Raw genomic sequence first — 16,766 nt, forward strand, 5'->3', positions numbered from 1 at the left:
CAGAAAGATGTAATTTAAAGAATCGTTTCTGTTATTTGAGAGATTTTGCTTTTTGTTATGTTCCTAGTTTGATATTAATGACACAGAAATACACCAGAACCGGGTCAGACCAGAATTCAAAGAGGATCCTGCTTTCGGACGCCTCGTTTCGTACAATACGACAGCAGTGCACATTCCCACAGATATCTATGAGGGCTGTGAGTATACACAAACACACACACACACACACACACACACACACACACACACACACATCTGAACATGTTCTTTTTTACGTCTTTGCGCGGTAACTAAAATCGGTTTATAAAATCAATCTTTCAGTGACAGCTCAGCTTTATTGCTGTGTGTCAGGTGTGGACAGCCATAGGCTTGTGGAAAAATAACAGACTAAATTTAGAGAGCAGTCCAGCTCTAACGCAGCACGCCTGGCCCATGAGTGACCCCACAACCCCTTAATATCCTCCAGCAAGAGAATAACTCTCACTCTCTGTCTTTTGCTTTAAAATGTTATAGGTTATGAGTGTTTTCAGGTTTCTACCAGTGTTGAGAAAGCTAGTAGATTATGAGTAGCTTGTAGCCTGTAGTATTTACTTAATAAATATAGATGGAAGGATGGATGGATGGATATTGGATACACACATAGATATATATTATAATAGTCCATTTTAGTCAGTTTGATCTGTTTTTGACACTATAAATGGCACTATACATTTAATTATTTATTACCTATAACTTTTGCCTCAATACTCATAATTACTGCTTTTTAATAGTTAGTAAGGTAGTTGTTTAGGTATTGGGTAGGATTAAGTATGCAGAATATGGTCATTCAGAATAAGGCATTAATATGTGCTTTATAAGTACTAATAAACAGCCAATATCCTAGTAATATGCATGCTAATAAGCAACTAGTCAATAGTGAGAATTGGACCCTAAACTAAAGTGTTACCAATAGTTGTATTCAACAAGGGCGCTTTATATTGAACAGTAGTGGCAGTGAAGACATTTATAATGTTTCAAAATATTTTTATTTCATATAAATGCTGTTCTTTTGAACTTGAAAAAAAGATCACGGTTTCACAATATTAATGTTTACTGTATTTTCAAACAATTAAAAGCACAAGACAAATCAAAGTTTAAAGGAGGAACTCAAAACTTTTGCAAGCGAATGCAAAACCATTGAAAGAAACATTTTTCTTCTATCTTTTTTTTCCATTATCTTGTCCATTCAGGGGCTCCATAAGAAATAGTATGTTTAGTACACTAGTAAAATACAGTAGGTAAAACATTCAATAGAAAAAGGTTATTTTATCCACAGTATACACTAAATACTGAAAGAAGAGTTTGTGTAATATACTTTTTTTTTTTTTTGTCATTTCACTAGTTAACATCAAATGCGTATGTTGGCTGTGATTTTGCAATTCTTTATTATTTTGGTCAAAACAGCTAGCACCTTCCTAAGAGTCACAAGATGTATCATATTCTCTGTGTTGGCATAAATATTATGGAAGTAAAATAATGACTCATGTTTTTGAAACAAAAAAAAACCTTGTTGAATTGCACTAATTGAAAAAAAATTTCTCATTGAGACGTGGTCTGGGAACTACGTTCATTTTCTCGTATTTGAGGCGTGGTTTACGAATGCCCAGAGCCGTTTATTGGGCGCTACAATGTCTCTCAAATGCGCCTGTATGTAGCTCATAGCCAATCGTTTCAATTATACCAGATGATGTATGTAGAGCGACAGAAATTCGACGAGGAAGAAGACGAAATAAACTTGCGTTCTAAACTACTTAGAACACTATCTAAGGCTGCATTGAAAGGTAACTTCGCGTCTGCTGCCATGTTGGATCCATAGATATAAACAAACTGCTTCGGTGTGTCACATAGACGTCGTCATCGTCTTGCTGCTCCCTCCCCGTTCTGTGATTGGTCCCCTCGCTGAGGCGAAAATCTGGTCCATGGTATCCAGGCTGCTTAGCAGCGTGAATAAAATCGCGCTGTGCTCAAGGCAGCATGGGGAAACCCAGGCTATTGTAATATATCAACAATCTAAAAGGTGTGCATTGCCTCTTGCACCTCCTGCTGGTGAGGTCGACTAACAGCTCTGGAGATTATTAGTCGGTAATCTGCTATTCCTGCCGTTCCCAGATGTCAAATGTCGAATTTGCTGTCGAATTTGAACCACTGAATTTGTGGAAGCGAATTTGTAAGGCGAAATAAAATGGACTGAAAATTGCCTGTCGATTATTATAGGTTGTATTTTAAACAGAATGAACATTTTGGAAGTGAAATCTGAAAGGTGAATATGAATTTTTGAATTGAAAATACTCACAGCTTAAATATTCAACCATGTTGAATTTCAGCCCATAAAAATGCAAGCCCTAAAAATACAATGCATTAAAATGCAAGCACTGTTAATGCAATGCATTTTTTTTTTTTTAATTAGTGCAATTCAACAAGCTTATTTGTTTCAAAAACATTTGTCATTATTTTACTTCCATAAAATCTGTTGTCCTCAGTGGTCGACTCACTGTGACTTAACATGTGAGTGTTTCACTGGCAAATGAGTTTGATGTGATATTTGTGTTCTAGATGAGGACTGAAGCAGCCGCGTTCATCATATGACTCATCTCGCTCTGTCCCGCTGTCTCTCTTTATCTACTTTTACTCACTTCAAATTACTCTCAGTACCTTTTGCTTTCCGCCTGATTTTCTTGGTCCGGCAGCATTGCTTAGTGCTTACCCATGACCCCCTTCCCAGCGACAGCCACTGGGTGAAGCTTTCAGGCAATATTCATTATTTTTCATTAAATCTGATTTTTTTTTCAACTCTCTATATTTAATAATAGTTTGTTATGTAATAATGTGGCTGATTATTCAAGTGTTTGTGTATTTTTATATATGTGTGTGTTATTGGAGGCTCTGGGCTGTCTGTATTTGTGTCTTATTAAGACATGAATCTGTACTTTTTGCCTCAACACATCGTGTCATCTGTCACCACAATCTCAAGATGGACATAGACATGTTCAGAGTGTGTGTGTTAGAGAGAGCACGATGACGTGTGTATGTCACACGGATCCCTCTGGCTGTGCTCATAGTGCTCAGATTGGTTTTTCTGTTGACTATCTGCCCTGATTCATTTAAACCAATGGAAGTTGTCGTCAAATCTTCCTCCACACTCTCTCTCTCTCTCTCTCTCTCTCTCTCTCTCTCTCTCTCTCTCTCTCTCTCTCTCTCTCTCTCTCTCTCTCTCTCTCTCTCTCTCTCTCTCTCTCTCTCTCTCTCTCTCTCTTGCGCTCTCATTGAATTGAGCTATAAATTATTTTTGTTTGTCGTAATAAAGAAACAAAGACTAGTGCATAGTTGACCGCTGTTCTTAAAAACAATTTCTATCTGCGGTTATTGCAGTTTCACATTCTTAGATTTAAACAAATTATCATGGCAGAGATGGTATAAGATTGTGATACTGGTATTACATAAAATTGGAGTCTGACTACCAATACCATTGTTTGTTACTGTTGTATATACCTTAGAGTGTTATGAGTACAGTATATATATATATATATATATATATATATATATATATATATATATATATATATATATATATATATATGTATATATAGTAAAATTCTTCTTAATCCAATTATTATAAATTTTTTTTTACACTTTTATAGACACATTGTGATTTTGTACCTAATTTAATTTTGGTCACATACATTTTTATTATTATTTAACCAGTTATTATTCTTTATTTATTTTATTATCTGTTTCTCTGTAAAAAGGCATGGAAACACATTGTGATTTTGTTCCTAATATATTCATTTAGGTCACATAATGTGATGGATATTTTAATGCATGTGTCACCAAATGTTCTACAGAAAAAAAAAAGCTGTTAAAAGACGTGCCATATGTTTTCTTTTTGGTTTGATTTATGCAAGTCAACTTACATGATTCAAGTATTTTGATTTAAACCATTTATTAGGTCACAGCTTCTAATAGAATCACTGCCTAAATGTTATTTCCATTTTTAACCACACGTTTGCTACTTGGCCAGTGTTCATTTTGGGCCCAAGGATAGTTGTACAGTCAATTCAAATTGCAAATGAAATTTTTGTAATGGGAGTTTTATCTTGAGGAAAGTTATTTGTGCTTACTTTATAGACAGAAGCAAATAGAGATAGACAGAGATAGAGATCTGGTTGAATGGGTGTTACCTAATGAGGATGTGTGTTGTGTCTAAACCTGCATACTGACAGCCTGATGGATGAACAACAGGAAGGGGTGTGAAACCATATCTGATCACACACACACACACACACACACACACACACACACACACACACACACACACACACACACACACACACACACACACACACACACACACACACACACACACACACACACACACACAAATATATGTTTGTGATCAGCTACACTCTCATTCACTAATGCACTTCCTTTAGAAACAGTAAATTATGATGCCTTCATGGACTATTCTTATGTAGAAAGGTGTGTCGTCCTCTCCTTGCACTATTGACCTCTAACTTACAGAGTGTGTGTGTGTGTGTGTGTGTGTGTGTGTGTGTGTGTGTGTGTGTGTGTGTGTGTGTGTGTGTGTGTGTGGGTGTGTGGGTGTGTGGAAGGGATATCCTCTCATGGGATGATTACAGGCTTTCTTGATTCTGCACTGATCCTGCAAATTAGCACTCACAACCATCTCCACAACACCACTATAATGCTTATTGTGTGTTTAGAGCTGTTTCCTGGACCAGTGTGAGAGAGTTTGGAGCTAGTTGATGGCTTGCCATGTATGTATGTATATATATGGTATGGGTAACACCTTCAGAGTGACCGGTGTCTGAGCACGCATGCCAAACCATTGGCAGAAATAGCTTATCAAATCGACCACGTCAAATTCAACCTGACCGCGGCGCGGGCCATTATATCAAGCAACTTCCAGTATACAGGGCTGGTGGAGGAAGTAGGCTCAGTAATTTCACCATCATGTCCTACTTCCACCACATCTAGCTAGATGCCGCCAACAATATGCCACTCCTAACACCAAATCTGAACCAGCAGACAAAAACCCTTACTGTTGAGCCCTGTGTGTGTGTAAGTGGTGCTGTTTTACTGACCGTAAGTGTCCTAACCATGCATGACATGTCAGTTTCTAGCAACAAGTAATTTGTCTGTCCACACTGAAAGCAAAAATACCAAACAACACTACACAGTGTCAGCCAATCAGAAGATATTTGATGTTTAATGTATAATTACGAGGAACAGGATTTTGAACCAATGGCTGGTTAGGAAAAAAATTATTTAGATAACTTAAGCCTGAGGGCACGATGCTTGGCGATTGGCTGGAGTACGTACTTTTTTCCACAATATTTTTTTAAAACCTTTTTCCAAATTGTTTTGAGCCAGAGTGAATACCAGGAAGGACTGAGTGATAGAAATAGAGGGTGATGAAATGTGGCATTTGGGTGCTGATGGACCCTCTTAAAGAATATCGATAGGGTATGGACTGCTTTCGAGCAAGGTTATTTTCGTAAACGAAAACTGAATAAGAGTAAAACTATCATAAACTGAAATAAAATAGAAATTTCAACATAAATGAAAATCTAAAACTAAACGAAACTAACAACAGTTACTGAAAAACTAAAATAATAAATAGCAAAAATAAATAATAGTTTTCGTTATTAATAAGCTCTCATCCTGTACCAGAAGATCACTTTTTTCCATTCCAGTGCGCTACTTTATTCACGGTTGCACTCGAGTCTCGCATTTTTTGCATCTTTTCGCGCATGACACGATGTTCTAAAAATGCGACACTCAAGTTAAAATAAGTAAAACTTTTAAAAGACGCCTCTTGAGACCTTGCGCTTTTTCCCCGTGCCACTGTCTGTGTCTTTTTTCCGTTTTTCAAAGCAAAACCGGTTCCTGTTTGAACCAGCCCTAAGAAGCAGAAATGGCCAAATATCATGTCTAGACCTTATAGATGCAAATATAGCTGTACCTTAATTCTAAGTAAGATAACCATCTCATGTGAAACTAAACAAGATACCACACATATTAGACAAGATACCACACTGAGCAGAAAACAGAAAAAAAAAACATGTCTGGAAACCAAATGTCTGGTCTGAATAGAACATTTGAATATGAGTATAACTATGCCTATGTGATTTAAAAGATGCAATAGACAAAAAGCATAAATGGATCAATACAAGAATAATGTTTGAAAGGATTAATCATAGAAATAACCTTAAAGAATAATCATAATGTTTAACAAGATTTCATTTTTAATATGAATGAGTATGAATAATTTTCACTTTTTTTAGTTGCATTTGTTTGGTTCTTTGTTCAGAAATATTTTATTTTTATTATTAAGAGGTTTTCACAAGAGTTAACTGTAAACTGCATACATTAAACTTAGCTGAAATTAAATGTCTTTAACTGGAAGTGTTCTGTTAACTCTGCTAAATAACTAAAACTGAAACTAAATATATAGAAACTAAATAGAAATGTGTTTACAAAATAAACTAAAACGAAATTTATAGGAAATTTAAAAATGATATTAAAATAAAAAATAATTTAAAAATGCAAAACTATAATAACCTTGCTTTCGAGTGAAGCCTGTATCGATGTACACACCTAGAGTGGGAGGAGTCTTGATGGAAAGAGGAAGTGGGTGGTATTAGGGGTAATAAAAGATGTCCCATGGGATCAAACACACCAGTTCCTTTCAGAAGACTGTCAAGGTGCCGGCGGTAATGATTATAATAATAATTTAGTATCATAATACTAAACCAACAGAAGTAAGAAATATCAAAGGCTTTTATTTTTAAAGAATGAGTCACGTGGCATCATGGGAATTGATGTCATATCTTTGCCAGGGTGCTCATTTATGTTCATTTTAAAATGTTAACATCACTCTCACTTACAGCAGACATAGTGCCCATTTATGACATTCTCTGGAAAAACGGCCCAATTTTCCTCTAATTCCATTAGAACTGCATTAGCTAATAGTTCACTTTGTTGTTTCCTCTACCACAGCTTCTCCAAGTGGTTTATCACTTTCGAGTTTAGCTTAACATGATGGTGTCTGAAATTTTGAGAGCCAGTTTATTGATTTATTGCTGAATTGGGATTCATTTGAGGGTTTGTTAGAACAAAGCTCTCAGAATACACGTCAGCTTGAGTTAAATCACGTTAGACCTGTAGAGATGCCTCATGTCCGTAAGTTACAATCATCAGATGAGATTGATCCTGTATATTTATATGTTTGTAACAGCCACTATAATCCTGAATGAGCTAAACTGGACTGCGGCTCTGGATGACGTCTTCAGGAAGAACAAGGAAGATGACCCGTCCCTCCTCTGGCAGGTGTTTGGCAGTGCAACTGGCCTGGCTCGATACTTCCCAGGTAGAGTACTGGAATGAATAAGAATATTTACAGACATTCACCATAACACAGAGACTATGGAAAGCACATTGACACTATATATACAGTCATACAGTATGGTGCATTTACAGTTAACAAATACATTTCATAGCTGATAGTGGTTTGTGAGGGAAGCATTTGGAACAAAGCCATAGACTATTGAGCTAAGGGGCCGGTGATCAATGAACGGGGCAAGAATACAAGAACAGGACATCAAAAACAAGTGCACTGAACAATAGACAAACTCATGCTGGTCTAAGTATTAAATTCTTAAATGGCTGTTGTGCTGATTTCTAACTGTGTTTGTTTATTTGTTTATTTAGAAGGTTAAATGGTGATGAACCATTCCACTGATAACCTCTTTTTTCTTTAGTATCACAATCATTTTAATTTATTGCATTTTTTTATAAATGCTAAACCTAAATTTGAATTATTTAAATTAAATGTTAAGGACAATTTATTACAATGAATAGTTAATATTAAATACTTTGGTTGTTCTGCTTTCAAATCATTGATTGATTGATTGATTGATTGACTGACTGATTCACTGATTCACTGATTGACTCACACACGCACACACACACACACACACTGACCGACTAACTCACTCACTCACTCACTGACTCCCTTGTTTGGTTAATTGATTATTGATTAATTGAACGACTGAACGATAATAATCCCAGTATCCCATCTGCTATAGCTTCTCCTTGGGTTGACACAAAGAACAAGATCGACCTGTACGATGTACGCCGAAGACCCTGGTGAGTAAACCTGTGTGTGTTTTTTTTTTTAAATCTCCATATGTGTGTATGTGAGGGAGATAACAAGTGCTATTTTCTTTATTTTCTCTCTCAGTTGTTATGCCTGATGGTTTTTCTCCTGTGTGTTTGCAGGTATATCCAGGGTGCAGCTTCACCTAAAGACATGCTGATCCTGGTGGACGCGTGAGTGAAGTTTCTGTGATTTACTGTTACAGTTCATACACTCACTGATACAAAGCCACTGAGCTGAATCCTGATTCGGTTGTGCACTTTGAGTAATTGGTTTATCAGCATAATGTAATTTTTCATTGCGCGTGACAGATTCCACACTATCCACTTAAAGAGCTAATGTTAGTTCTGCATTAGAGTCATTTATCAACATTAGAGAGAGAGGCTGATTAAAGAATGACACAATGTGGCGCTGAGCCAATGCAAAGTGAGAGTAATAAACATGAAAACTATATTTTTTTGGTTATCTTTGGCAGGCTGTTTAACAGAGTATTTTATTAAATGAAGCAGTTTATGAATATCAAACATTGAATCTTTACAAGCAAAAATGTATGTTCCCATAATGCACCTAAAACTGTTATTCACAAGTTATTAATTTAATATTTACATTCAAAATAAAAAATGCCATTAGAGTCATGCTTTGCATTAACATAAATTTATAATGTAGATGTAACTGAAAAGTCAGGTTATGGATATGATCCAGAAATATTCCAAATTCATCAAAAGCAGGCATTTGAGATTAATGTGCTCTATTATTTATCATACTTAAGGGGGTGTCTTTAGGTTACGAGTGTAATTAGCCTCGTTGTATTAGAAAATATGGCCTTGTAGAGTTTATTCTGTTATTGCTCAGCTATAATGATGATGGTGATGTGCTGTCTGGGCATTGAGCCCATTAGTGTAGATCAGCTTCAGCCAATCAATGTAGTTTAGCTAAACGACTAAACACTGAAGCCCACACACCTCCCATTGGAATCACAGAGTGATTATTAACCCGTAAAAACCTGATCCAGCATGTCAGTTCTGGAGCCGTTAAAAGCCTAAATGTGATTTCGGTTGTATTATGATTTTTGCTGTTGTTGTTGTTCTTCAGGTAGTTATTATATAGTAATAAACATGTTCTAACTATGCTGTGCTTCTCTGTAGGAGTGGAAGTGTGTCGGGCCTGACGTTGAAGCTCATTCGCACTTCCGTCAGTGAGATGCTGGAAACCCTCTCTGACGATGATTACGTCAACATCGTCTCTGTGAGTATACAGGAGCTGTTTGTGTTTTGCTGAGAGTCTGTTTGAATGATGAACTCCTCTGACGCTCCTCAAAAAAATCTGGATTCCTGCTGAGTAGGAATAGAAAATCTGAGGTAAACAGAGGCATCGAGCCTCCAAGCATCCATAACGTCATAGTTAATTTTTTGCGGGTTCAGTTAGGCACCGCTGAGGCGGCACGCCAAAGAATTATTGATGTTTCCCATCATCCTCTGCTTCAGACGCTGTGCAATTCATTTATGAAATGCATCGTTTATTTTATTTTGTGTGTGAGACTACTGACAGGAATAGAAATCACAAACTCTGTGTTTTGCTTTCAAGTAAGTGAGTTGTTTTGTATATTTTCAATTAACTTTCTTCCTCTATTCCTTTAATAGCTTTGCGCTTGTATTTTATGGCCTGACTCCAGCTGTGTGACGTTAGCTTGACGTTAATGAAATTAGGCAACAGTGCTCTAAGTGTATTGCTGGCACTGAGCCATGGGACTTGTATAGAGGAGCCTTGAATCTGAATGATGTAAAATGATTTCATAACTGTCCTTGCATGTGTGCGAGTGAGATGTACTGTACCTCACAGTTTTCTTAGATTTTTACTGATAACTTGCCAACTAACCACAATGCTTTCATATGGTTTCAGTTCAACAATTCGGCCAAGTCGGTTGCCTGCTTTGAACACCTGGTCCAAGCAAACGTCCGCAATAAGAAGATTTTGAAGGAGGCGGTACAGAAGATCACTGCGAATGGCACCACTGACTATAAAATCGGCTTCAAGGAGGCTTTTGACCAGCTCTCCTCAGTAAGAATAAATACAATTTTTAGTTTATTGCACCATCTTGTGGCCTATGCTAGTTATAATCAACAAACATTTGATCAACAGCAGCTGTGAATATTAGAGGCATCACATTGGTTTACTGTGTCTCGTTTTTCTTGGACTGTTATTGTAATGCTGGCCAGAATCTTTGCCTTCGCAAATTGATTTGTTCCTTTCATAGATGAATATTTCAAGAGCAAACTGTAATAAGATCATCATGCTATTCACTGACGGAGGGGAGGACAGAGCTTCAGAGATCTTTAATGAGTACAACCCCGACAGGAAGGTGAGGACACACACACACACACACACACACACACACACACACACACACACACACACACACACACACACACACACATAGCTTTATATGTGTATATAGCTTTATAAATCCAGGCACTCCATATACTTCTACTGTTTTGTGTACAGCTAATATATAATAAATATTATACACTAACCCTTACTGAAAGTATCTTTTTCTTTCTTTTTTAAATTTATTTATATATAAACACTTCCATTCAAAAGTTTGGGGTCAGTAATATATATTTTTTAATTATTACTTTTCTTCATCAAAGAAGCATTAAATTGATCAAAAGTGACAGCAAAGAGAATTATAATGTTACAAAAGATTTCAATTTCAAATAAATGCTGTTCTTTTGAACCTTCAATTCATCAAATCTCATAACAAATGTATAAGCAGCTGTTTTAATTGTAATAATAATAAGAAATGTTTTTTAAGCAGCAAATCAGCATATTAGAATGATATCTGAAGGATCATGTGACACTGAAGACTGGAGAAATGCTGAAAATACCGTGTCTGTATATATATATAATTTTTTATTTTATTTTTACGAATGAATGTGTATACTCGGATGTCCCAAATGAGGATGAGGTTTTGTTAATATATTGTTTCCCTAAAGTATATCTAAGATGTACACGCATACACCTACTTTTCCACTATAAAAATGTCAATATCCATTTGTTTCTCTCTTCTTTCAGGTTCGAATCTTCACCTTTTCTGTGGGCCAGCATAACTATGATAAGACACCAATTCAATGGATGGCTTGCGAAAACAAAGGTAAAACACACTGAAATTGAATGATATGAAATTTGAAAGACATTTAGACTAATATGTGTTTATATATAACCATGTATTGAGATGTTAAAGTTTCCTGCAGGTTTTTACTATGAGATTCCATCCATTGGAGCCATCAGGATCAACACCCAGGTATTTGACAGCATCACTCTAGTGCATAAATGTGACTTATTTCCAGCATCATATTTCAATGTAACCAGACTACTTTACATACAGGAGTACCTGGATGTGTTGGGCAGGCCCATGGTGAAAGAAGACAAGAAAGCAAAAAATGTGCAGTGGACCAACGTTTACGTGGATGCACTGGTGCGTCAACTCTTAAATATCTGTATCAGTAAATTTGTTAAATTATACTGATTCAAAAAGTACTAAATGGCTGTTGGTTGTGTTGCAGGAACTGGGCCTTGTGATTACAGGCACTCTACCAGTGTTCAATAAAACCAGGAACATTCCAGAGAAGAAATCTGGGAATCAAAAAGTACTATTTTGTGGCACATTCATGTTCTCAGTTAATTGATGTTTGTCTTATGAATCAGATGAACTGAAGTGGAACCAGATCTGTTTTCAAAAGTCCTTGTTATCAATTGCAGGGCCAAAGCCAGTTGATTCTGGGGGTGATGGCCATAGACGTGTCTCTGGACGACATCAAGAGACTGACTCCTCGTTTCACTGTAAGGCGTGAGAGCGTGTGGGCGCAATCTGCACTTCTTTATTTACGACTGATGGTTTGCAACATCGAAGAACTTGCACAACCATTGCATTGAACTGTAGCAGCAGGGTCACGTTCAGTGCTGCTGCATTCCTTGTGTTTACTAAATCTTGTTTTTTTTAATGGCAAATAAATTTAAATAGGTCATATCATGTGAAACAATTCTCCCAACTCTTTTGAAATAAAAGATAAATCTTAAAAATAGACATACATACGCAAGGAAAGCAAGGAAATCAGACCTTTTGTGCCTGAATTTGACAGTTAATGAAATTAGTGAATAAATTCGTTTTTATGTAATAAATTGAAACAATGACTTTTAGTCAATACATTTTAGTCAATACTTATAACCCAATAGTTATCACATTGTTAAAATTCAAGAAATATGTAAATGTTAATGCTTTTTTAATTATTTTAATGAAACTAAAATAGCTTAAGTACAATATTATATAATAATTAAAGGAGAACTCCGGTCAATTTTAACATTGAGCTCATTTTTTTGTAAATTTGGAGTGCTGTCAATACAGAGAACAACGACAAAAATCGGTGTTGCCTACACCGTGTTATCCTCTTTTTAAAATTTGCACCCTGTTGACTTCAATGGGGCAAGTTTTAAACCTGCTTTTAGCCTCTTAACATCCTTGATGTGTCATTAGTCCAAAGTAGTCGATTGTCGAGTTCACGCGCGTGATCATAGGTAACTAAACCTATGCGCGTGAACTCGAGAATCGACTACTTTGGACTTCAACCGAAAACAGGATGTAAATACAGGTATTTGCGCTGGCTTAAATAACATCATTTTTATCCATTTCTTTCACATCTACTGCAGTCAGATTCACTCGTGTTCACTCTGAAGGAATCACTCACATGACCTGTGCACTTGTAATGACACATCAAGGATGTTAAGAGGCTAAAAGCAGGTTTAAATATTGCCCCATTGAAGTCAACAGGGTGCAAATTTTAAAAAGAGGATAACACGGTGTAGGCAACACCGATTTTTGTCGTTGTTCTCTGTATTGACAGCACTCCAAATTGACAAAAAAATTAGCTCAATGTTAAAACTGACCGGAGTTCTCCTTTAATAATAATAATATACAATAAGAACAAATGTCATTTTGCAGTCTTAAAGGTACAATAACAAAAACAGCCTTTCAAATGCTTCATCGCTCTTGTCTTTTGTTTTATAAAGCTCGGGCCAAATGGATATTACTTCGCCATCGACCCCAACGGCTATGTGCTACTTCATCCCAACCTTCAGCCAAAGGTACGGCTCTCACTCATATTTCTTTCTTTCTTCTTAGACAAACTTGCTTCCCATAACCATGTGTATGGTCAGTTGTGCATGGCTGAAGAACCTTCACTACAGGTTATGTTGAAATAATGCAGGCCACCCACATCCACAGAGGTCATCTGCCCTTTGTAATGGATATCATTTGTGCAATCCAAACACAATCGCTCTGTTTAGTTCACAGATGAAACGACATTTATTTGAAACACGTGCATGACAATTAGTAAATGTTTAGTCAGTGATCCATGGGATTAGAGAACACTTTGTATGGAACAAAATAGGAATGTTGAGAAACGGTTCCTCGGTAGGCACTTCTTCAAGGAAAAAGTGACTCATCGGTAAATATTTTTGCATACAAATATGGTGTGTTGACCGGTATTGATTTATGGTATTACTTTGAAAGTTGTTGTTGTTTGTCTGCAGGATCTCAAGTCTCAGGAACCCGTGACGTTGGACTTTCTGGATGCTGAACTAGAGGATGAAATGAAAGTAGAGGTGAGCAATATAAAGAAAACCTGTATGACGTATGCAGGACAGAAAAGACGATATTTTTTGTCCATACATTGAAAGTCAATGGACCCAACTGAATTGAATGGCATGAACAAAACAACAACAACCAACTCTTGAGACTTTTTTTTTCAGAATATCTTCTTAACATGAGTAACAGAATTTTCATTTTCGGGTGAACTGTCCCGTTAAGTTGAAAAATCTGATATCAATTATCAGATTCAAAGCTGGTGTGATTTTGATTTGGTAACATCCCTTGTGCTCTGTTGTACAGCTGTTGAAGTCACAACAAAGTTATTATCGAAGCATCAACAAACTGCAAAGTTGATTCTCAGCCCTGTGTGATTTCATAACAATATGTTGAATGTAAAAAATATAATTTTCTCACTTCACAGCCCAAATGACTTATTTTCTCAATTGAGAGTGACCAACTATTACAATAGCAAATGAAAGCAATGTCCTTTTTTAGTTGTCGGCTTTTAAAGATCCAGTGACGTATTAATAGCAATCAGTGACACACCTGTCTGACTTTCTGTCTGTCTTTAGATCAGAAGAAACATGATAGATGGTCAAAATGGTCAAAAGGGATTCCACACACTTGTAAAGTCACAAGATGAGGTAATTGTGCATACTTTAAACAAGCAGTGCTTCTCTGCTGGTTTTTGTCTTCAGAACCCAGATTTTACACACATGGAAACAACATAAAAATGGTTTCAAATTGTAACACTTGTACAAAAGCAAACAAAATGGCCTTGAAATCATCATATTAAAATGTAAAAATTTTTAATAGTTTCAAAAATATCTCTGGTAGTAATTCACAGCACAAAACACATTGTCGTCAGTAAAAAACAAGTTTATCCTAGTCAAATAGATCATATTTTTCTTTTAACAAATGACAGATGAAATTGCACTAAAATGGTACAGAGTTTGACTGGCCACACATCCTTTGACATCAACAACAAAAAGATATGGAAAGCATTTTCTCCTCCCTTTTAAATGTTTTTTTGGTTTGCAACTGACCAGTTGAGAAACATTGGCTACAACACTAGTTATTTAGAAATAAAACAGGGATTAAAGGTTCATTGAACCACTTTCATTGGTTAATTGTTTTATTCTCATTGCAGCGTTACATAGACAGGGGCACCAGAACCTACACTTGGGCTCCAGTCAGTCAGACAGACTACAGGTCTGCAAATCTTTTTTTAATTTTAAGTTCTTTGTTACATGTTTTTGTGTTGTGGAGGTGTGTTTGTGAACATATGAATTGCCACTAGAGGGCACTGTTCAAAGTCACAATTAACTGTATTCAACAGATATTTTACATTATACTTCCATAAGGACACATATGAGAGAAAACAGTAATTTAGGCATAGGATGAGGATAAAATCTCCTTCATTTGAGTTTGAATCTATAAATTCCACCCTACATGGACTAAAAGCTACAAAACACCAATTTTGATTCCACTGGGTGTTAATTTCTTATTTCAGATAATGTCAGGAAGACTACTGCTTTTCTTCATCATTTATTTTCTGTCTTCTCTCTATGTAGTCTTGCTTTAGTTCTACCCGATTACAGTGTGAGCTACATCAAGGCCACTATTGGAGATACCATCACTCAGGCAAAATGTAAGTACCCACGGGACCATCACTCACCTTTATCAAACTCAGTGGAATGCCAATCTCTCGGCCTCAGAGAAGCCGTAGTGTGAGCTCCTGGTTTATATTCAGAGAGCTCAACCCTGCGCCCTCCGTTCATCTCACATCTTTTGTTTTTTGAAACCCTCATCTCCTCTGGAGATGCAACAGCGTGGTTCCTCGGTTGTGGTCTGTCTTCGAGAGCGCCTCGCCAGACGGGACGACGACCCCCTTAAAGGCAAAAGCGACTCACCCTGAGCATATTACACCCTGTTTTTCTTCCAGATGCACCTCTGTGCGTGTGTTTACCCTCTCGTCCTCTCTCATGTGGCTTTTGGGAGAGGAAAGCCAATCTCAAATGCCCATCCATTCAGGAGAGCCCTCACAGTTCCTGTGCAATATTCTTATTCAAAGCTTCTGGGGTTGAATAAAATATTGTGAAACCCCTCATGTTCTTTCCTTTATTTTGCCTTCCCCAAACCCTTTTCATTCTCTCTCTCTCTCTCTGTGTTTTTCTCTCCATCTCTTCTCCTTTCCTGTTTTCCCTGTCTGTACATAGCTTGGAGTCCCTCAAATAATTCCGGCAAGTATTTTCCTTCTGTATTTCCTTCTCACTGTGTCCAGTGATACTCACTAGAGATCGGCCGATATTGTTTTTTGTGACGACATCCAGGCTCAGATGGAATCGTCTTTCACATTTTCTGAGCTGTTCATTGTCAAGAAAGATTTGAATCCAAATTTAACCCATTTTATTGTATGCACTTAGTCCAAGACACTCGTGTTAATGTAACTTTTTCAAATTTTAAGATTGGGGACAGAAAGACGCTTTTGGGGGTATTCAAAAAGACATGCAAAAGTTCATACATACAGTGCCTTAATTTTCTTCATTAAAATTCTTTTTTAAAGTAAAAAGCAAAATGTCAGGGTGGTACAACTGTCCTGATATTAAAATGAGGAAAAAAAATACAGGATGAAATTCTCAACGGTTTGGCATACTTTTTACTGATATATATATAAAGAGTACATTCCTGGGAATTTGGCACATGTGTTTTAAACTAGATTTTTGTTTTTCCTTATCGGTCTATCTCTAACCTGCTCTACACTTACAGTGTCGAAATCACAGTCACCATAGAAAATAATGCACAGACACACATACGTCTGCTTTGCATGTGTTAATGTTTCCCAGCTAAGTTTAACAGTTTAGATATGTTCTCTCCTTGCAACTTCACTGTGTTTGTCAGCAG

At 36.6% G+C, this 16,766-nt stretch overlaps 1 protein-coding gene across 1 annotated transcript in view; it reads left to right on the forward strand.

The window, feature by feature from the left end:
• cacna2d1a (calcium channel, voltage-dependent, alpha 2/delta subunit 1a) overlaps positions 1–16,766 on the forward strand; it is a 65,796-nt gene that overhangs the window by 36,327 nt on the left and 12,703 nt on the right. The window contains exons 6-22 of the mRNA XM_079869626.1: positions 68–197; positions 7,298–7,429; positions 8,148–8,208; positions 8,341–8,391; positions 9,364–9,463; positions 10,118–10,276; positions 10,473–10,577; positions 11,291–11,369; positions 11,470–11,519; positions 11,604–11,693; positions 11,782–11,865; positions 11,978–12,058; positions 13,283–13,357; positions 13,805–13,876; positions 14,435–14,506; positions 15,013–15,074; positions 15,437–15,592. Coding sequence (XP_079725752.1) covers positions 68–197; positions 7,298–7,429; positions 8,148–8,208; positions 8,341–8,391; positions 9,364–9,463; positions 10,118–10,276; positions 10,473–10,577; positions 11,291–11,369; positions 11,470–11,519; positions 11,604–11,693; positions 11,782–11,865; positions 11,978–12,058; positions 13,283–13,357; positions 13,805–13,876; positions 14,435–14,506; positions 15,013–15,074; positions 15,437–15,592 — 1,559 coding nt within the window. The remainder of the gene's footprint in view (positions 1–67; positions 198–7,297; positions 7,430–8,147; positions 8,209–8,340; positions 8,392–9,363; positions 9,464–10,117; positions 10,277–10,472; positions 10,578–11,290; positions 11,370–11,469; positions 11,520–11,603; positions 11,694–11,781; positions 11,866–11,977; positions 12,059–13,282; positions 13,358–13,804; positions 13,877–14,434; positions 14,507–15,012; positions 15,075–15,436; positions 15,593–16,766) is intronic.

Source organism: Squalius cephalus, assembly GCF_949319135.1.
Source record: "Squalius cephalus genome assembly, chromosome: 4".
In the NCBI taxonomy this organism is placed as follows: domain Eukaryota; kingdom Metazoa; phylum Chordata; class Actinopteri; order Cypriniformes; family Leuciscidae; genus Squalius; species Squalius cephalus.